Raw genomic sequence first — 21,978 nt, forward strand, 5'->3', positions numbered from 1 at the left:
TTTTATGATGTAAAAGTCATACTAACAATATAAGTACACCTCAGGAAACATTATAAAATAATAGAAAAATGCCATGCCATGGGACCTTTAAGAATTAAAAATATAATAATAATTATAATAATTTGTTACATTTATATAGCACTTTTCTCGGCACTCAAAGCGCTTTACATAGAAGGGGGGAATCTCCTCTCCCACCGCTTTACATAGAAGGGCGGAATCTCCTCACCCACCACCAATGTGCAGCATCCACCTGGATGATGTGACGGCAGCCATATTGTGCCAGAACGCTCACCACACACCAGCTGATTGGTGGAGAGGAGACAGAGTGATGAAGCCAATTGTATATGGGGATGATTAGGAGGCCATGATGGACAGAGGCCAATGGGCAAATTTGGCCAGGATGCCGGGGTTACACCCCTACTCTTTTATCGAAGGACATCCTGGGATTTTTAATGACCACAGAGAGTCAGGACCTTGATTTAACGTCCCATCCGAAGGATGGTACTTGTTACAGTATAGTGTCCCCATCACTATACTGGGGTGTTAGGACCCACACAGACCACAGGGTGAGCACCCCCTGCTGGACTCACTAACACCTCTACCAGCAGCAACCTAGTTTTCCCAGTTGGTCTCCCATCCAGGTACTGACCAGGCTCAGCCCTGCTTAGCTTCAGTGGAAAACCAGTCTTGGTCCACAGGGTGATATGTGGTTGACTGCAGTGTGGTTGACTGCAGAGTGACTGCAGATATGCTGGTTGACTGCAGAGTGGAGTTTCCGCTGTATTTGGACATGGGCGTGGCTTCTGATGTCACACTTGGATGTGGGCCAAGTTGGATATCCACCGCAGGCTGCAGCCAGACACTTCTCCTTTGAGAATGGTTAAGTATTTAAAAAAGGCAGACGAAACAAGATAAATGTTGATTATACCTGTATACCTCATTCAGCACTGAAAGGCATATAGCTTATGTATTTTTTAATAATATAATTATTTTGTTGTTGGCTTTGCAGAATGCTAATGTCAAACTCCTGTGCAATTGGATATTTGCTGTTCCAAGGAATATTCCAGTTTTCAAGTTAATGATGATTTAAGTTAAAGTTATTTAATGATTATTTCGAGTTAAAGATTATTAAACTATGTTTAATGCTGTTAAATGTAGTCAGACTCTCCCAAACCCGCCTGTTATTCCCACCCTAATTGGATCATTACATTCGTTCATAAGTATATGGCATCATGTGTTGATGGAGCATCGTTCTGTGTACGAGTTATTTAGCAGGGTGTTGATGGGTGATGAAAGTTTTTTTCTTGACTGTGGATTAGGTGTTGATGTGTTTTGGTGGAGTATGTAAGTATTTTTGTTCTGCGGGTGTGGATGTGGAGTGGCGCAGGACGAGTGTGTGCATGTGTGTGTATGAGGATTGTGGTTCCGCTTTATTTCCATCCTATTTTTAAGAAAATCTCATCTATTCACACTCTATTCTGTATTTGAATGCACAGGATGAATCGTCAGTGAATCATTCTTTTGAAATGGTTCTTGTTGCAGTTGAACTGATGATCCTCATTTTAATCTATCATCATTTAGCAATGCCCAAGCAACCTGGGCTGCACACTTAGGGGAAAATATCTGATTGCGATTTTTTTTTCTGATAAAAGTTGTAATTACGATTTAAAAATGTGTTTTTAAGAAGCACTAAATGTGCTGTGCTTATAGGGCTACACAATTTGGAATGTGTGTGGTGATGGAGAGAAACCCATCTGTCGGCTTTGCCTCACTGGTGGCCAGACAGAAGAGGGAAGCAGTTGCAATCTGTTGACCCTTGTTTGTTCTGAACTCTCACCCTTTTCTCATCTGTCTGCTTGGTGCCAGCTGGCCATCAGCTCATTTGATGGTGATTTTTAAGCGAGCGGATAGACTGAGGTGTGTGATTGCAATAGATCTGCATTCATCTTGTCAGCATGCAGCCAATGAAATGGTACACAACAATTAGACAGCTGCAGACTGCTGTTTGTTCTGAATAAACTCTGTTAAAACAGAAATCCATATTTATTTCTGAAACCCAAAAAGGTTCTTTCATAACTTCATAACATCCCCAGAAAAACATTCTTTTTCTCTGCATTTCTCCGCTTCTATAGCTCGCTTCCTAATCTAATCATCTAATAAACCTGGCATTGTATAATATGAATATTGTTGGCTCATGACGGATTGCTTTGGTTCCTTTTGTTTGTTGTTTTGGAGGTTACACTTTATTTCAATGGTCTGCTTTAGACATTCTACTAACTATATGTATCTTTTCAGATACAACTATCAGTCATTAGAGTATTAGTAGACTGTCTGCTTAATATCTGCTAACATTTTATTTTCATGCTCCACGACAGACATTCTTCTAACTATAAGTAACTTTGCAAGTGCATTTCAACTTATTTCAAAGTAACCCTAACCTAACAGTCTACTAATACACTAATGAGTGTTAGTTGACAAGTAGTTGTGAAGTTACTTAAAGTTAGTAGAATGTCTAAAGTGGACTATCAAATTAAAGTGTGACCGGATGGTCGATCATGTCTAAATATTTATTCAAATGCAAAACCTAAAAATCAAGCCGGCAGTACTCCTGTTAGAAACTGAAGCCTACGCGCCTCAATCGCCAACAGGTGGTTGGTCCCAGTATTGGTCATAACCCCCACCCCTCGCGAGACAAACTAAACAATCAAATTACACTACAAATAATTTTTTCCCAAAGTTGGTTTCTGACATTTTAGGCAGTTTTTATCACGCTGATTTAATTTCAAGTGTGCGTTTTTTAAATAAGTTTAGTTTCAGTTAGTTAATTGATGCTATAAAAACGTCTGAGATTGACGGCTTCTCTGAGGGAAGTTGTTACTGAGGCACTAACATACTTTTTGATATTCGCGCCTCTACTTCCTGCTCTCTACCGCGCAGACTCTGGTCCCGAGGTCACTACTGCGCAGCCTCGGTCCCAAATCTGCGCAAGATGTCAGCGCCATATTCGGACCTCCGGAGGCTGCACTTCTCTTCGGCGGAAGCGAATGAAGTCGCGTCGTCAATATTTTTTACGACCTATACTAAAAATAAGTAAGCAGTTATGCATATTTGTTAAAGAGCCATACAGGCACCTAGTGGGTAAACCATGGCATTACAAATGAAAATTATTATTTTTCCTGCCACAAAATAATTTGCCTCTTTGCATTGGAATTTAAAACCCTTTTAAATAACACACTAATTGTAATATAAATAATACAAAATATTATTTGAAGTGGTCATTAACGGACCATAATTATTGCACAAATATTATTTAGTACCAAAAGATCTCCTCAAAATATTAAATAAATATTATTGAACTAAAATATAGAACATTTATTAATTTAAAAAATAGTTAAGGTGTATTGTCACATTTGATCACCAAGGAGTATGAATGAGTGTGACCAATTAGTAAGGAATACCTGAGGGTTAAATACAAGACAAACATTAATGTTGCCTCTACATCACTAGAATAATCCAGAAAAAAACGATACTGTACATGTTGACGACGTAATAATCAATGCACACTATGCTGTAATGTTTACCTGTATAGTGAAGCTGTTGTCTATTGTGCATAAAGCCATTCAAATGTATAGACAGCGCTGGTTTGTTTGGAACTATTGAGAGCTCTATGAACCACGTGACCGTCCAATCATGTCGCTACTCTTTTTTTCAACAGCTTTGGCTTTAACTGGGGCACTACAGCAATATGTTATGCCATATTAAGTGCAGTATTTATTGAATTAATTTTGTAGTAAAGCTTACAAAATTTGAAAGCTGAGACTTTGTTTCATATCAAAAGCAAGGTTGCCAATTTGGCGTGAGATTTACTTGGGCAGAGTGAGACAGAGCCTGAAACTGTGTGTCTCCTGCCAAATCCGTGAGAGTTGGCAACCCTTGATGCATAAATGTAAAGTGTAAATAACTCAGGAAATTGTTCTTAATTAAGTGAATAGAAATTATTTGATTAGAAATATTAATGAAATTAATTGCAGACTTTGATAGCTGAGCACGCTTGGAGAAATTGTTGAGATCTTTTACACAAGAATATCTAGGAAGCAGAAGATTTCCGCAAAGATCACTATGTGCTGAAGAAGAAGCAATTGAGATATTAAAGAGATCGTATTTGTGATTTCTCTTTCCTCCGGGTCTCTTCCTCCGTGTCTTGCTCCTGTGCCAGACAGAAACTGTTAGACAGAAATCTCAAGGTCCGGCTGTAGTCTGTAGTCATTTTAAAAATGAACAAGCATGAATATGAGCATTGAGTGGCATCTCATCCATTAAGTGGAGCAATTTGTCAACATGGTCCAGTCTCACGGGACCTGTCGGAGGAAGATGATGTGGAAAGCGAGAGATATGGGCATCCCTGTTTGTGATTATCAGATGAGCTCTGAGCTCTGAGTCCACTTCAGCCCAGTATCTGGGTCAGGCTGGAAGAATGTCTGAGGGTGGAATGACATCTCTCTCTTTCTCTCAGTCCCTATACGCCCTCTGCAATTTAAGCCATAAAATTCCCCCCAAAATATATGATAACTCAAGAATTGTCTTCCTTGCTCTTTCTCATTTGACCTATTTTTCTCTCTCAGCTTTTCTCATATATTTCCGCATGTATTGTTTCTCTCGTAATCTCTCAGTATGCCTACAGTATCTCAGTCCTGCTAAAGAACTTTTGGTGTTCAGAAACTCATGAGAGCTTCATATATTATGTGTGAGACTGACTTTTTTGGAAGGAAGAGGAAGTGACACAAGACAGACAATGATTGATGGACAGATCTGTCTTGGGGTGGGAGAAGTTCTACCGGTATACACAATGAGTGTAAATAAAAATTATGGCGGTCACACTCACATGATGTTGCAAAGTAACATTGTCATGAAAGTTTGTCCTATTCAAGAATTTTAAACTGTTCAAGCACAATAAAACTCAAAAGTGATTGGATCCATATCTATCTATCTATCTATCTATCTATCTATCTATCTATCTATCTATCTATCTATCTATCTATCTATCTATCTATCTATCTATCTATCTATCTATCTATCTATCTGTCTGTCTGTCTGTCTGTCTGTCTGTCTGTCTGTCTGTCTGTCTGTCTGTCTGTCTGTCTGTCTGTCTGTCTGTCTGTCTGTCTGTCTGTCTGTCTGTCTGTCTGTCTGTCCGTCTATCCATCCATTCATCCATCCATCCATCCATCCATCCATCCATCCATCCATCCATCCATCCATCCATCCATCCTTCCTTCCTTCCCTCATTCCTTCCTTACATCCATCCATCCTTACATCCATCCTTCCTCACATCCATCCATCCTGCCTTCCCTGATTCCTTCCTAAATAAATAAAAAATGACATATAAAACATTATAAGATTACATAGCTGAAGCTAATTGTAGTAAAAGGACATGTATACCAAGTGGGATAAAATTGTGTATGTTTGTTTGTGCATGTCCTCCAGGTAAACCAGTGTATCTTCACATTGGAGAGGAGGTGGATGGTGTGGACATGCGGGCAGAGGTCGGACTGCTGACTCGCAACATTTTGATCAGAGGCGAGATGGAGCCAACCTGTTACGGCAATGATGCCTGCAAGTTCTTCTCCTTTGACACGTTTGGTGGACATCTCAAGGTAATCTGACCCTCCTGTCACTTCGAAGCATTTCTGTATTGAGTACCAGCTACAGTTGTCTTTAATGCCTCCGTCCACTAGCTCATCTCAACATGGATGTTACAAGTGAGAGAGTGAGTTACTGCAGCGATGGCACCCCTACCCAGACATTAACACTCTGTCAAACAAGCAGAATGGACATTTTTTTGGCTTTGGTTCCTGCAAAAGGCCTGTCAGTATCAGTGTGTGTGTGCGCGTGTGTGTGTACGTGATGGGGCGACTCAAGCAGCTGACCTCTCTAGTAATTGGCCCAGATCTGACTGTTCCTTTCCCCTCCTCACCTTCGCTGTCATGGAGAAGGTTGGCCCGTTTCTCCACTCAAGAAGAAATTTCCACATGCAACAACTAGGCCATCCTGTCTTTCAAGTTGTGAGGAAAATACTTTTGACAAAAGCTACCTTGCAGTAATGATTTAAGAAGGGATACATGTTAAAACATGTACAAATAATTCTGTTTTTTTTTATAATAAACCTGTTTCACAGTGGCTACACTAGACGCAAACGACATGGCGCAACACAACAAAAGCAAATAGAACCCATTATAATCAGTGATGCTGTCTACACTGGACGCGACTCAATGCAACAATTGTGTTATATTTCTGATGTACTTCAAGCTCTCACGCTACTTCTAACATGTAGAACAAATGGATTTGCAGCAGTCGCTTTGTCGCATCCAGTGTAGACCGCCTCAATCTCTCAACAGTGTACTTGTTTTAGAATTTATAACTCTTAACTCTTTAACTCTTTCCCCGCCATTGACAAAAATGTTCCTTCATTTATGAGACAACGCTTCCCCGCCATTGACGGAATTTTCCATCTTTCCATTTTTTTTTACTGTTGGTAGGGCTAGGGGATACACATCTTCTGAAAGAGTACTGAATTTCCAGTTCAAAACACAGGCGAAAAAGAAGCAGAAACATGCAATATCATATGTAAGCAGATGCATATATAAAATAATGCGATCAACATTAAACAGCATATAAATGAAAACTGCCTAATGTTACTGAATTAAATGTCGACCCAGGACGAGTTATAGGACTGTGCACGCTTCGGGGGTGTTGATGGACTCAATCTACTCCATCTGTGTTTTGATCATCGTTCTGAATCCGATCTGGATGTAGTCTTTGACAAAAACGTGATAGTCTCAGCTTTTTGCTCAAAATATTTTTTTTATGAAACTTGCCCACACTCAAGTGTTTATAAAAAAAAGAATGCTTGAAGCTGTACTTTCTTTTGATGTATTGCATGTTCAGATACAACAATACATTCTGGGGGCCATGATATTTTGTGAAAATGATCAGAAATGCTGGTGGTGGCTGGACACTTAAAAAAAAAAAAAAAAAACGCTGGCGGGGAAAGAGTTATATTAATACAATTAAAAAATGTTCACATGCTATTCACATTAATTTCTTTGCAACCATTCAAAAAAAAAAAAAACAGCAACCAACCTGAAACCCATAGCAACTATCTAGCAATGTCCTAGTTACCAGCCAGAAGACCAGCCATAGCAATTGCTTAGCAACCACTCAGAACAGCTCAGCAACCGACCACCTAGCAGCCATCTAGCAACATCCTAGTAACCAGCCAGAATGCCCTTGCAACGGCTTTACAACCACACAGCCAGGAAGGTGACCCTAAAACATCCTTATAACCAGCCAGGTGACGCTAGCAACCAACCAGAAGATTAGCACAATGTTTGGTGTATCTCTTTTCCATGCAGTGAGAGTAGTAGAGTGACCAAGGTCTCAAATGATCTTTTTTATATATATATATATATATATATATATATTTGAGTATTGGAATGAGTTCAGCAAATGAACTAAAGCTGTATCTGTGTTTTTAAAGGGTCAGTCAGGGTCAACATATCAGTCAAAAATCCTCTTCATTTACACACCCATTCGAAAACATGTTCGGTCTGCCTGTTTAGAGCAATGAACCCACTGACACACTTAACATCTGACCGGACGATTTGGGGTTGTGTTTATGGTCTTCAACCACAAGGGAGGTCATAAAAACCGCCTTCCAAAGACATGCTGTCACATTCTTATGATATTTGCCAGGCAGCTAATCTAATTTATGAAACATTTAGAGAAATGTCAGGCTGGGGTGAAACCGTACATTTGGCTGTCCAAAGGATGAAAGACATTAATTGGAGCCAAAGTTTGCCACCTTCCCCTGGGAAACGTCAAATCATCTTAGTTTCACTTGGATTCTTCTGCATCGCAGAGATATGACGTGCAACATATTTCACGTTCTTTGACTTGAAATGATCTGATGTAGGTCACAAAAAAGGCAGCAATGAAATCTGAAAGCGAACGTTCTGCCAGACTTACGAGAACGAGAGAAGAGAGGAAATCAATCTAGATGACACCCATAACTTCCTGCATATATTCACACATATACTGACATGCACGTCTCCAATCTTATTCTGAAAGTGTGATGATATTTGCATTTCTCACTTTTGACATTCTTTCATCTAGATTCTCGAGTTTCAGATTTCAAATTTCCATATTTAGGAGCACGACTTGCGCAGACCCCGTGACCACTTGTGATCAGATCACCCAAGATGGATATTAATATCATTGTCCATTAAAGTCATAAATGGCAGAAAGTAAAGCTGCACAATTTTGGATAGACTGAGAGAACCATTTTTTTTTTTTTTTTAACAGAGAGGTTCTGACAAAATGCTAATTACTGCAGTCCATTTAAAATGTTTAATCTGAATATTTTTTTTAAAAAACACTCCAAGCGTTGTCATGACAGAAGTACTATTAAGATTTTATGTTTAATATTTTAATCATTTAAAAGTATTTTTCTGATTTTGGTTAATGGTCACATGACATGCAGTTAAACAAATAAAATATTTGATATTTTTTACGATATGAATATCATATCTGAAATAGCACAAAGGAATGTCTTTTTTTTTGTCTCTGTCTTTTTTCTTCAGGTGGAGCGAGGTTTCCGTGCGGTGCATGTGGAAGGGGTGGAGTTGAAGCATATGGGGCAGCAGTCGATGGGTCACTACCCTGTCCACTTCCATATGAACGGGGACGTGGATGACAAGGGAGGCTACGACCCACCTACTTACGTGAAAGACCTGTCCATTCATCACTCCTTCTCCCGATGTGTGACCGTTCACGGCTCCAATGGGCTGCTGGTGAGTTTCAGGCACAGGAGCCAGAAGTTGTGTGTGCTTAAAAACATCTAGAATGGTATCTTTAGTTCTTTATTTTGATAGAAAGAGTCTTTTGTTTCTCTTTATTTATGAACAAAGGCCAGTGGAATTTGTTCCCTCAATTTTTACACAACATTGCCATAGAACTACGTGTACATAATATTTACTCAAAATTCACTGAAATAGTAAAAATATCACACACAAAAAATAGCAAGAAAAAAAAAATTTGAGAAGCAAAATTGCCTAAGATAATTATATTTTAGTGATTTTCAGTGTCTTGAATTAAGTTTTTCTTATACCTTAAACCAGACTCTGGCTTGAACATGTAAGACTAAACATCGCTACTGACAATTTCTGACGTTTTAGCTGCATGACATTCTTCAGTTTTGTTGTTGCCAGAGCAGCAACTCATTTGCATTTAAAGGGACACACACAAAAACGGCGTGTTTTTGCTCACACCCAAATAGTTGCAAATTTGACAAGCTATTATAAATGATCTGTGGGGACACATTCTGAGAACACCAGATACTTATATTATATCTTGTGAAAGGGGGCAAGGTCCCCCTTAAACGAAGAAAGCCTGTAAAAGGAAGTCTACAACATGCTTAATGCCATTACCCTAAAATTAGAGAACTGATACACAATATTTCCTCAAAATTCTTTAAAACATTGAAAACAGAAAAGGATTTTTGTCTGTTGACAAGGTTGATGAATGAATTTGGAATTGAGATAAAGAACTAATACTTGTGTTTGTTCAGGGATTCCCAAACTTTGTCAAATATTTGATCAGATTTTACGTTACCATTTCAATAATTTATTAACACATTTGCATGTTCACAGTTCTCTAATATTGGTTAATGGTCATGTGACATGCAAGTAAACAAATAAAATATTAAATATTAAATTATTTTTATTTTAAAAATCATTTATTTTTAAATGTTAAAAATATTTTTTTAAACAAGGGGTTGATGAAAAGCTAATTATTAATAAAATGTTATTTTATTAATATCATTATTGTGTTAGTCAAGCTAGCATGAATATTGGCTGTGTGAATGTGATGATCTCAATTTGGGAAAACATTTTGATTAATTAAGAAGACTTGATAATAAATAATAAATAAGTCTTTGAAAACTGTAAAAATTAACTGTAAAAAATCTTAATTAGTATTTTTTTTTATATGTATAAATATCCTTGAAACAATATTTACTTGAGAAGCAAAATGTATATTTTGTATAAATTCTTAAAATGAGATACATTTACTTGAAGTAACAAAAAAACAAAAAACAGGATACCTTTTCTTGAGAAGAAAACAAAATAATATGACTTTGGGGTTAAATTTTCACACCCCCTTTGACAAATTATTATTTTTCTATTTGTTTTAGGCATAGACTTAACAAATGCAAAATGTAGTGAGGATTTTGCTAGTGAGGTAAGGAAAATAATTGACAGTAATGGTGAATACCTGGAAGGAAAGTTTAAGACAGGTTACAAAGGAAAGCCTGAAAAGATTAGGTCTACAATATGTTCAGTGCATCGACTGCTCCTCCATTCTTAGTGATCTCTAGCTGTCCATCAGCTGTCTGATCTTGATTGACAGGCCACACCTCTTCACTCTTTGCAAGGCTCAAACTGAAGCTTTAAGGATGGAAAACAGGATAGTCGGGAAACTAAACCTTGTTGTCACTAAACAGTGACGTTTAATTAGCGATATTCACTAAAGCAGTGTCTCTACTACGTTTGCCCATTGTAAGGGTTACTCTAGGTCTAGGATGTTAATAGAGAGGCACCTCAGCTGACACTTACCTTGACAAACTAGGCTTTGTTTCACACTTGCATTATATGTACTAGGTGTTTCGCAGATATTGATGCCCTCCGGCAGATTTTGTTTACATCATGGGGAGAAGCATTGAGCTGAAAAGGGTTCTTGGCTTCTTTTGTCTCTATCAAGTTAAATGAACTATGGATTGTCAGAGCTCAACAGAACAGGAATATGAATTTGCAATATATTGCATAGCAGTCTGCCCTTGGCTTTTCTAAAAAGTGTAAAGCTGCTGTTCAAACACTTCCCAAAGATGTGTGACTGCCATTATAAGCTGCTTTATTTTCTTCACAGAATACAAGGTGAAAGGTTACTGTACCATGAAGCCATCTTATTTGTTTGTGAAAGCAAGCTACGATTTTATTTTGGAGGCAGCGGGGATCGGGGGAGGGGGGGTGACATCCCAACCTCAGAGCTCTGACGGGTATAACTTTTTGACAAGGGTTGTTTCTAATGCGTTTAACAAGGCTAAATGTTATTTTGCCCAGCGGTAGTTGTATCACACACTGAGGTAGTTTACAATTCACCGCTTTCTTTGAAAGGATTAATGGAATTGCTTTCAGTCCCAAAAATCGTGTTTGTTTGCCAACTCGCACTAAGCGGATGATGTTTCTATCAGGATTGTATGTGGTGGCAAAAAGTGCAGCATTTTAGATTAACCTGATGCTGTTACAAATGTGCATTCACAGCAGGACTTTGAAAATAGAAGAGAGCTGACATCTTTTAGGGAAACATATTTTTGTGGTTTTCATGTTCATTTGTTGATTACCATGAGAATTACATGAAGGAATGGAAATAATTTACTCACCCTCATCATGTCCTTTCCAACAAATATTCTTCTTTGAAATTAAATATTGGACGGTTGTACACATTTTTGTTGTCCATACAAGGAAAGTGGATGGACATTCATACTGCCAAGCTTAAAGTTGTCAATTTGTGTATACAGTAATATCATATATAACTTATTGCATGAATGGCGCACTTTCCCTTTCGTTCAGTCACTACGACGTACGTTAGTGACTAACGAATGGGGGTTTCGCTTAGAAGCCAATCATCTTCATCGTATTCAACAGCGCCCAATGGCAGTGCCAATGCCATGGGCATGCGGAATTTGCATGCGTAACTCCGCCCCACCTCGTGGGTATATAAGGAAGTACGCTGCGAACATCGCATTATGTTTCTGCTTTGGAGCCAAGAGGATCTCTTCACTCCTACAAGCCTGATCTGAGTCATCGACAGCTTTCGAGACGAGCAGCTTTCCAGAGGCGTTGGTGTTACGGCGCGTTCCAGTGATCATCATACTGCCTGCCTGCTGATCTGCGCAGTGGTCCGCTAGACAGCTGGTGTGTGGTCCCTGGGCGCTTCGGCGTTCTCTGCGAGGCTTCCTCTCCTAAAAGAGCTTACACGTGACGCGTCCTTTTCAGGATGTCTCGTCCGTGTACTTCTGGGTGTGGTCGGTTGCTTTCCTCTTCTGATGGGCACGAACACTGTCTGATATGTTTGGGCTTTCAGCATGCTCAGACAGCGTTCGCGGATGAGTCATGTTCTCACTGCGGGAACATGACCATCGCAATGTTGCGGTCAAGACTCCATGACCTTCGTACTGAAGTGAGAGTCCCCTCTACCACACCCCGATCTACTGAGTCCCAGAGGCCCAGTACTTCGGCTGGTGGTCAGGGTGACTTGACGGTTACGGTGTGGAACAAAGCCCCGACGCTCATGCCTCGGGCCACACCCCCGTCTTGCACATTGCAACCCGCGAGTGTTCAGATGCAGATCGCGGGGCCGGCTCCGGCCCCCCCGCGCATCTCATTTGGCGCTCCAGAGGAGGATGCGATGTCGATCACCACATCACAAGGTGGGCTCGAGTCCTCTGGAGATGATGACTCGGCTGTGCTGCCGCCCTCGGGCGTGCCAGCATTGCCCGAGTCAGATCCAGAGCTGACAGCCATGTTGTCTCGGGCAGCCGCGAGTTTAGGGATCGAGTGGAACCCTCCACCCTGTCCCGAACGCTCAAGGCTCGATGATTGGTTTTTGGGGGCTCGCGCTGACACCCGTCAGTCCTTGCCCTCAATACCTTTCTTTCCCGAGCTGCATGAGGAACTCACGCGGTCCTGGAAGTCCCCGTTGTCTTCCCGTGACCGTTCTGTGACTTCCTCCGCCTTCTCCGTCCTCGATGGGGCGGCAGCTAAAGGGTACACTGGGGTCCCTCCAGTTGAACGTCCTGTTGCGATGCAACTGTGTCCTCAGAGCGCTTCAACCTGGCGTGGTGATCCTAAGCACCCCTCCAAAGCCTGTCGATTCACATCAACCTTGGTGTCGAAATCACACAGAGCCGCGGGGCAGGCTGCCGCTTCGCTGCATGCCATGGCGATCCTCCAGGTCTACCAGGCCAGGATCCTCAAGGACATGCACGAGGGTGGAGTTGATCCGGGGCTCTTAAATGAGCTGCGTGCCGCCACCGACCTCGCTCTCCGGGCGACGAAGGTGACCGCACGCTCCCTGGGTCAAGTGATGTCCACAAATGTGGTCCAGGAGCGTCACCTGTGGCTGAACCTGGCCGATATGCGGGACACCGAGCGAACCCGGTTCCTCGATGCCCCCATATCCCAGGCCGGCCTCTTCGGCGGGGCGGTTGAGGACTTCGCCCAACAGTTCTCAATCGCCCAGAAGCAGACTGAGGCTATTAAGCACGTACTGCCCCGGCGGCCAGCTGCTGCCTCCACCCCGCCGCCGGCGCAGTCAACTCAGTCTGCTCCACGCCGAGGACGCCCTCCTAAGGCTCCCGCCCCTCCCACCCGGTCCAAGCAGCAGCCTTCACCCGGGCCGGGTCGCGGAGGAAGCCGTAGGAAGGCGTCCAAGTCCCCTCAGGCCGCCCCGCGCCCCGCTAAACGCCAGGCCAAGCGGCGCTCCTGAGACGGACGGCTCAGGGATGGGAAATTCTTTCGAGGAGATGGTAGCAGGACCACTCCTTCCCCCGGTGGAGGGCCGGGGGAGAATCCTTTGTTCAGCTGCTGGCCCCCGGGTCAGCAGCACCCTATGTTGGTCAAAGAAAGAATTAACACTCCCATCCCTGAGCCCACAGAGTCCGGTGATGACGGTGCGCGCCACCCACGGGTCCCGCCACTCGCATCCCACTCTGTCGCCAGCCTCCTGGCAGAGCAGACCCCAGTGGAACGCTGGTCCTTCCCTGGTCTCCTCTGTCAGGACGCAGCTGTCAACCGTGCCCCCGCACCGGGACGCCCCACAGCCTCCCATGTCCGGGCCGGTGACGCTGCATCGCTGCAAGCCCACACCGGGTACGTCTGTACACCGTATGACCCCGCTGGTGCAGTTTCTGGATGTCTGGCTTCAGCTTCCAGGGCTGTCCCGCTGGGTCGAGCGGACCGTCAGGCGCGGCTATGCGATTCAGTTCGCACGGGTTCCTCCCTGCTTCCAGGGAGTCCGTTCCACCATGATCGGGGCCAACGCCCCCGTCATGCGAGCGGAAATTGCCACCCTACTGGCGAAGGGTGCGATCGAACCTGTCCCTCCAGCCGAGATGAATTGCGGGTTTTACAGCCCGTACTTCATTGTACCCAAAAAGACCGGTGGGCTACGGCCAATCCTGGACCTGCGCATCCTGAACCGTTACCTTCACCGGTTTCCGTTCAAGATGTTGACAGCGAAACGCCTTTTCGAATGCGTTCGTCCACACGATTGGTTTGCAGCGATCGACCTGAAGGACGCCTACTTCCATGTCTCCATTTTGCCTCGACACAGACCGTTCCTACGGTTTGCTTTCGAGGGGCGGGCATATCAGTACGCAGTTCTACCATTCGGGCTATCTCTGTCCCCTCGCGTCTTTACGAAGATTGCCGAGGCAGCCCTTGCGCCCCTTCGGCAGCACGGGGTCCGCATCCTGAACTACCTCGACGACTGGCTCATACTGGGTCCCTCTCGAGAGCAGGTTTGCGGACACAGAGATCTGGTGCTCCATCACCTAGCCCGTCTGGGCCTTCGGGTCAACTGGGAGAAGAGCAAACTTTGCCCCGCGCAGAGGATCTCTTTTCTCGGTATGGATATCGACTCGGTCGCCATGTGCGCGCAGCTTTCGAGCGAGCGCGCGCAGTCTCTGCTGACTGCCCTTCGACAAGTCGAGGGCCAGAGTGCGGTTCCACTGAAACATTTTCAGAGGCTCCTGGGGCATATGGCATCTGCAGCCGCGGTAACGCCGCTCGGATTGCTTCATATGAGACCGCTTCAGCACTGGCTACGCGATCGAGTCCCGAGATGGGCATGGCGGTCTGGCACGCTCCGGGTACTAGTGACTCGGGCCTGCTTACAGACACTCACCCCGTGGTCGAACCTCAAGTTTCTACGGACCGGAGTGTCCTTAGAACGAGCTTCCAGGCATGTTGTTGTGACAACAGATGCATCATCCACGGGCTGGGGTGCCATGTGCAATGGACAAGCAGCCGCGGGCTCCTGGACAGGACCCCAGCGCCTTCTGCATGTCAATTGCCTCGAGTTACTGGCTGTACGGTTCGCCCTGCACCGCTTCCGAGCGTTGCTGAAGGGTCAACATGTGCTAGTCAGGACAGACAACACGGCCGTAGTAGCGTACATCAACCACCAGGGCGGTCTACGCTCCCACCGTATGTCTCAACTCGCCCGCCATCTCGTTTTGTGGAGTCAGAAGCGCCTGAGGTCCCTTCGTGCTGTCCACATCCCTGGAGACCTGAACTGTGCAGCCGACGAGCTGTCACGGTTTCAGCCTCTCCCCGGAGAGTGGAGACTCCACCCCCAGACGATCCAGCTGATATGGGAACGGTTCGGCGACGCACAGGTAGATCTGTTTGCCTCCCAGGACTCTTCCCATTGCTCCCTGTATTATTCCCTGACCGAGGGCACCCTCGGCACGGATGCACTGGCGCACAGCTGGCCGTCCGGGCTACGCAAGTATGCGTTTCCCCCAGTGAGCCTTCTTGCACGGGTACTGTGCAAGATCAGGGAGGACAAGGAGCAGGTCGTCTTGGTCGCCCCGCTTTGGCACGGCCAGACCTGGTTCCCAGAACTCTTACTCCTTGCGACAGCCCCTCCCTGGCCTATCCCTCTGAGACCAGACCTTCTGACTCAGAGACGGGGCACCTTTTGGCACCCGCGTCCAGCGTTCTGGAAGCTCCACGTGTGGCTTCTGGACGGGACACGGCAGGTTTGAGTAGCCTTCCACCTGCGGTGGTCGCTACCATCACTTCCGCTAGAGCTGAGTCTACACGACGTCTCTACGCGTTGAAGTGGAACCTCTTCGTCACATGGTGCTCTTCCCGCCAAGAAGACCCCTGGAAATGCCCGATCGGGTCCGTGCTATCGTTTCTCCAGGAGGGGGTGGAGCGAAGGCTGTCTCCCTCCACCCTGAAAGTGTACGTGGCCGCAATATCTGCCTACCACGATCTCCTGGGAGACAAAAAGGTAAGTCAGCACGACCTGGTCATCAGGTTCCTGAGGGGAGCGAGGAGACTGAATCCTCCTCGCTCTCCTCTCGTTCCCTCTTGGGACCTCTCAGTAGTCTTAAGTGCTCTGCAGAGGCCTCCCTTTGAGCCTTTGCGGTCGGCCGAGATTAAGTTCTTGTCTATGAAGACGGCTCTGCTGACCGCATTGGCCTCGCTTAAGAGGGTCGGGGACCTGCAAGCATTTTCGGTTGACGAAGCGTGCCTTGAGTTCGGGCCGGCTAACTCTCACGTGATCCTGAGACCCCGGCCCGGATATGTGCCCAAGGTTCCTACCACTCCGTTCCGAGATCAGGTGGTGAACCTGCAAGCGCTGCCTTTGGAGGAGGCAGACCCAGCCTTGGCATTGCTCTGTCCAGTACGCGCGCTCCGCGCCTACGTAGACATGACGCAGTGTTTCAGGACCTCAGACCAGCTCTTTGTCTGTTATGGTGGAGAGCGGAAGGGAAGTGCTCTCTCAAAGCAGAGGTTGTCTCACTGGGTGGTGGACACCATTGTTTTGGCTTACCAGCAGCAAGGTCGACCATGTCCCCTTGGTGTGAGGGCACACTCCACCCGGAGTGTGGCCTCCTCTTGGGCTCTAGCGCATGGCGCCTCGCTAACAGACATCTGCAGAGCTGCAGGCTGGGCGACACCCAACACATTCGCCAGATTCTACAATCTCCGAGTGGAGCCAGTGTCCGACTTTGTACTCGCCCCCCCGAGGGGCCGGTAATGGACCACGCTCAGGTGTCTTCGCTTGCTCGCCATTCCACTCCCATGACTGGATACGTGCGATATTTTCCTCAGGTGAGCTCCCCGAGAGCCCTGAGCTCCTCCAGCACTGTCGACGCCGACATCAGTTCAGTCTGCCCTTTCGAGCCCAGACCCTCATGTCCGGCCAGGTGCTCCGTGTGCATGGTTCCCCTCTGGCGACCCCCACACGAGTATTCCCACCGTAAGCCTCCTCAGTGAGCAGGTGTCTTTCCCTTGGCAAGTCCCTGCCACCCCTAGGGTTAAAAATCCACCTTCGGCTGGTACCCTAGAGATCTTCCATATGCAACCCTCAGCGGGTCATATGTGTATTCTCTAAGTCCTCCCTACGGTAGGCACCTTGGCATTCCCTCACTGGGATATGCTTCCCAGTGTACCTTGGTAATCCTGTGATAAGTGGGAGTCCTAGGGCCTTAAGTGGCGGGATCTCACACTTACGCAGGGCACTGGATGACAGCTGAGTGGCGCTGTTTTACAGGTTCCCCCATTCGTTAGTCACTAACGTACGTCGTAGTGACTGAACGAAAGGGAACGTCCGGTTACGTATGTAACCCTCGTTCCCTGAGGAGGGAACGGAGACGTACGTTTCCTTAGCCACGTCAGCTGTGCTGCCTGGAACGCGAGGAGTTCAGTCTTGGCTCCTGCAGCAGTAACATAATGCGATGTTCGCAGCGTACTTCCTTATATACCCACGAGGTGGGGCGGAGTTACGCATGCAAATTCCGCATGCCCATGGCATTGGCACTGCCATTGGGCGCTGTTGAATACGATGAAGATGATTGGCTTCTAAGCGAAACCCCCATTCGTTAGTCACTAACGTACGTCTCCGTTCCCTCCTCAGGGAACGAGGGTTACATACGTAACCGGACGTTTTTAGATTTAAATTCAGTCAATAGGGAGGTTAAAGCTTCATAACTCTTAAATACTAGGGGAAAAGACTACCATAGATCCTGTAATATTACCACTTCAGTCGTATGTCACATAAAATATTGCATTTTCGCAGGGGCGCCTCTAAGGGGGGGAAAGTTAGGACGATTCTAAGGGCCCACACACTTTTGGGGCCCCAAGAGATGGGTTTTATTAGTAGTAACAGTACTAGTAGTAATGTATTATAAATGTATAATCTACCAAAGAGTGACAAATATAAAAAAAATTATGGCATTTCTGGCTAAATCCAGCAAAATGCTCCACTCATGAACCACTCACGCTCACGGGTAAAACCACATTTGCTCAAATCTCACTCAGACATGAAATTTCTCTGTGCTATAATTGTTGCAGCCATTAAGGTATTTATTTTTATATTTATGTTAAATATTATAATGTTGTTTTTTTATGTCTATGTATGTTGTCAATCTGTCAATCTATGTCGATTATGAAAAGTGAACAGTATGAGATAGGACACATCATAAGCTGAATGGAGTTGATCAGACATGATTGTGACCACGTCATTAAGTTTTGTTTTGTATAAATTGTATCTTAATTTTAATCAATGTTTCATCAGCCAATTGGGGCATTCTGGGTAGAGCGAGCAGAGCTTAATTGGGTTGTATCATTAAATTGCAGACAAAGATTTTGGATAGCTAGGTTGGTGTGGTAGAGGGCCCAACATCATATTCTTTCATAGGGCCCAAAATTGCTAGCTGCGCCCCATATCACACACTTCATAGATGGATGGATGGATTGATGTTTTTGCTAGTTTCAGCCTGACGCAGTTATTATTTTCGCGTCCAGCGCCATGTTGTTTAAATAGCAAATGCACTCGCGTCCATTTGTTTGCGCTATTTTGAGGCAACTGAAATCGACTGCGCCATTGACCAACAAAAACCTGGTCTCAAGTCAATAGCGCAGTATTTTTTGTGTTATTTAAAGAGCGCGTTAGTAATATGCGCCTATAAGCGGGTGCACAACGCGTGTACACTCTACTTATTACACACACAGGGACGCGCAGCAGCACACAAACATTTTTAAATATTAAAAATAAAAGGATTCCTCTCTGGAGAAGCTTTCAGTGTTTCTGCTTGCAAATTCCGCCATGTAAATAGCGATACCGCCATGGTGCAAGTGCAACTGGCTTTTAAAGGGAATGACTCATTAAGAGACTAGGTACGACCGTTTTTTCCGTCGTTAAACTAGCAAAAGTAGATTCGGATATGCCCTAAGCTAAGTGCACCATGCACTTCAGACCATGTGCTTAGCCCTCTCTTCTCCTTCCGTTTTTGTTTCTGGTTCATTTCAAGTGTAAATGATAAGCCATATGGGTATTCTTTTACTTGGTTTTCACTCTTCTTTATGTGAAGTTTTCATTATTCTTCCTCAGGAATGAAAGATCTATGATTTCGTTTTCCAATGTTAACAATTGCTAAAGCCTCATCTTTTGTCTTCTGATGTTCTTCATTTCCTGGTAGGTGAAAGATATTGTCGGCTATGATGCTTTAGGACATTGTTTCTTCACTGAGGACGGAGCGGAGGAGAGGAACACGTTCGATCATTGTCTGGGTCTTCTGGTGAAGGCCAGCACACTGCTACCCTCCGACAGAGACAGCAAGATGTGCCGTGACATAACCAACGGAGCTTTTCCTGGATACGTGGCCAAACCACGCCAGGACTGCAGGTATAAATCACACTGACCAGAGAGGTCAAGTATCTCAAGAAACTAAGAGCATCAAAGAAATCGCACCTTAAAATCAAAAGAAAGAATCAAGACATTTTATTTGGCTTTAAGAATATGACTAAACAACTAAACTCGATTACTAGCGGACCATTGTGACTTTACTTTGTTCTTTTATCTTTACTATCAAAGTAGCTGCCGTGTGAAATGTCAATTGTTTATTATATCGCTGTTCAAATTGCATTTCCTATATTTGTCAAATTAATCGCAATACTGTATGGCTGTCTAAGCAAATCGTGCAGCTCTAATTTTTGTATCGTTAAGAGATGTAGCCATAATCATTATTCTCACTACATTCTGTTGCCTCATTTCTCTAACAAACCCTTTTTTATTTGTTTTTTCATACTCGCTGGTATTCTTTAATCAAGGCTTCCTCTTAAGAAAGCAACAACACAACATGCGGTCGCACTGATGATAGTGTCCGCCCGCTCTCATTATTGTTTAATGATTTTTATCCTTAGATGCACTCGCATTCTTCGAACCTCGGATCTTTGCTAATTAAAATAACAACTACCACATTAAGAAACCCTGCTAAACTCTGGCGGCGAAACTGTCTGGGTTGGGAAAACTGGGGTTGGGTGTTGACAGTAAATATGTTTAATCTGAACCGCAGAGCTGCGAGAGCTTGGAATTGCTTTGAAGTGTGGTTAAGTGTGGAGCGATATGGTGAGGTGAATACTTATAGAATTGAATCCTTCATTTTTGACGATCTGTAGTTGCACGTCTTAAAAATTGTTCCAATACGACACAAACACATAAACAGGCAACAGATGCATGTGACTTTTTTTCCCACAGGGCTGTTTATCTTCATACAAACACCTTGTCTGTGCATTTAGAATTTAGACCAGTTCCATGTAGCATGTGGAATGAACTGGCTTCCAAAGCAGTGAGGCATTCAAATGCATTAAATTGCTAATTGCTCTCATATATATTGCATGACCATTGCACCTTTTAGATTGAAATTCAGTCCATAGGGAGGTTAAAGCTTTGCAACTCTTAAATTATAGATGAGACTGCCATAGATGCTGTAATTATCGCTTTAGTCGTAAGTGATTAAGATATTGAACTTTTATAGGAAGATTTTTATATAACATAGATAGACAGACAGACAGGCGGATAGAGAGATGGATGGATGGATGGACAGAAAGATTGATGGATGGATGCACGGACGGACGGATAGACAGATAGATAGATAGATAGATAGATAGATAGATAGATAGATAGATAGATAGATAGATAGATAGATAGATAGATAGATAGATAGATAGATAGATAGATAGATAGATAGACGGACGGACGGACGGACGGACGGACGGACGGACGGACGGACGGACGGACGGACGAATGGATGGATGGAAGGACGGATGGACGGACGGACGGACAGACAGATAGATAGATAGATATTTAGATAGATAGACAGACAGACAGACAGACAGACAGACAGACAGACAGACAGACAGACAGACAGACAGACAGACAGACAGACAGACAGACAGACAGACAGACAGACAGACAGACAGATAGATAGATAGATAGATAGATAGATAGATAGATAGATAGATAGATAGATAGATAGATGGATGGAGGACGGACGGACGGACGGACGGACGGACGGACGGACGGACGAACGGACGAATGGATGGATGGAAGGACGGATGGACGGACGGACGGACAGATAGATATTTAGATAGATAGACAGACAGACAGACAGGCGGATAGATAGATAGACAGACAGACAGGCAGATAGATAGATAGATAGACAGACAGACAGACAGACAGAAAGATAGACAGACAGGCAGATAGACAGATAAACAGACAGGCGGATAGATAGATAGATAGATAGATAGATAGATAGATAGATAGATAGATAGATAGATAGATAGATAGATAGATAGATAGATAGATAGATAGATAGATAGATAGATAGATAGATAGATAGATAGATAGATAGATAGATAGATAGATGGACGGACGGACGGACGGACGGACGGACGGACGGACGGACGGACGGACGAATGGATGGATGGAAGGACGGATGGACGGACGGACGGACAGACAGATAGATAGATAGATATTTAGATAGATAGACAGACAGACAGACAGACAGACAGACAGACAGACAGACAGACAGACAGACAGACAGACAGACAGACAGACAGACAGACAGACAGACAGACAGACAGACAGACAGATAGATAGATAGATAGATAGATAGATAGATAGATAGATAGATAGATAGATAGATGGATGGATGGACGGACGGACGGACGGACGGACGGACGGACGGACGGAACGGACGAATGGATGGATGGAAGGACGGATGGACGGACGGACGGACAGATAGATATTTAGATAGATAGACAGACAGACAGACAGGCGGAT

The 21,978-nt window shown here is 44.4% G+C and overlaps 1 protein-coding gene across 1 annotated transcript in view; it reads left to right on the forward strand.

Moving 5' to 3' along the window:
- The window catches only part of cemip (cell migration inducing hyaluronidase 1), a gene marked incomplete at its 5' end in the record, with an annotated part of 78,934 nt that overhangs the window by 40,437 nt on the left and 16,519 nt on the right, over positions 1–21,978 (forward strand). Inside the window, 3 exon segments of the mRNA XM_079803938.1 lie at positions 5,485–5,654; positions 8,640–8,849; positions 19,334–19,539. Coding sequence (XP_079660064.1) covers positions 5,485–5,654; positions 8,640–8,849; positions 19,334–19,539 — 586 coding nt within the window.

This window comes from Gobio gobio, assembly GCF_949357685.1.
Source record: "Gobio gobio genome assembly, chromosome: 2".
Lineage (NCBI taxonomy): Eukaryota > Metazoa > Chordata > Actinopteri > Cypriniformes > Gobionidae > Gobio > Gobio gobio.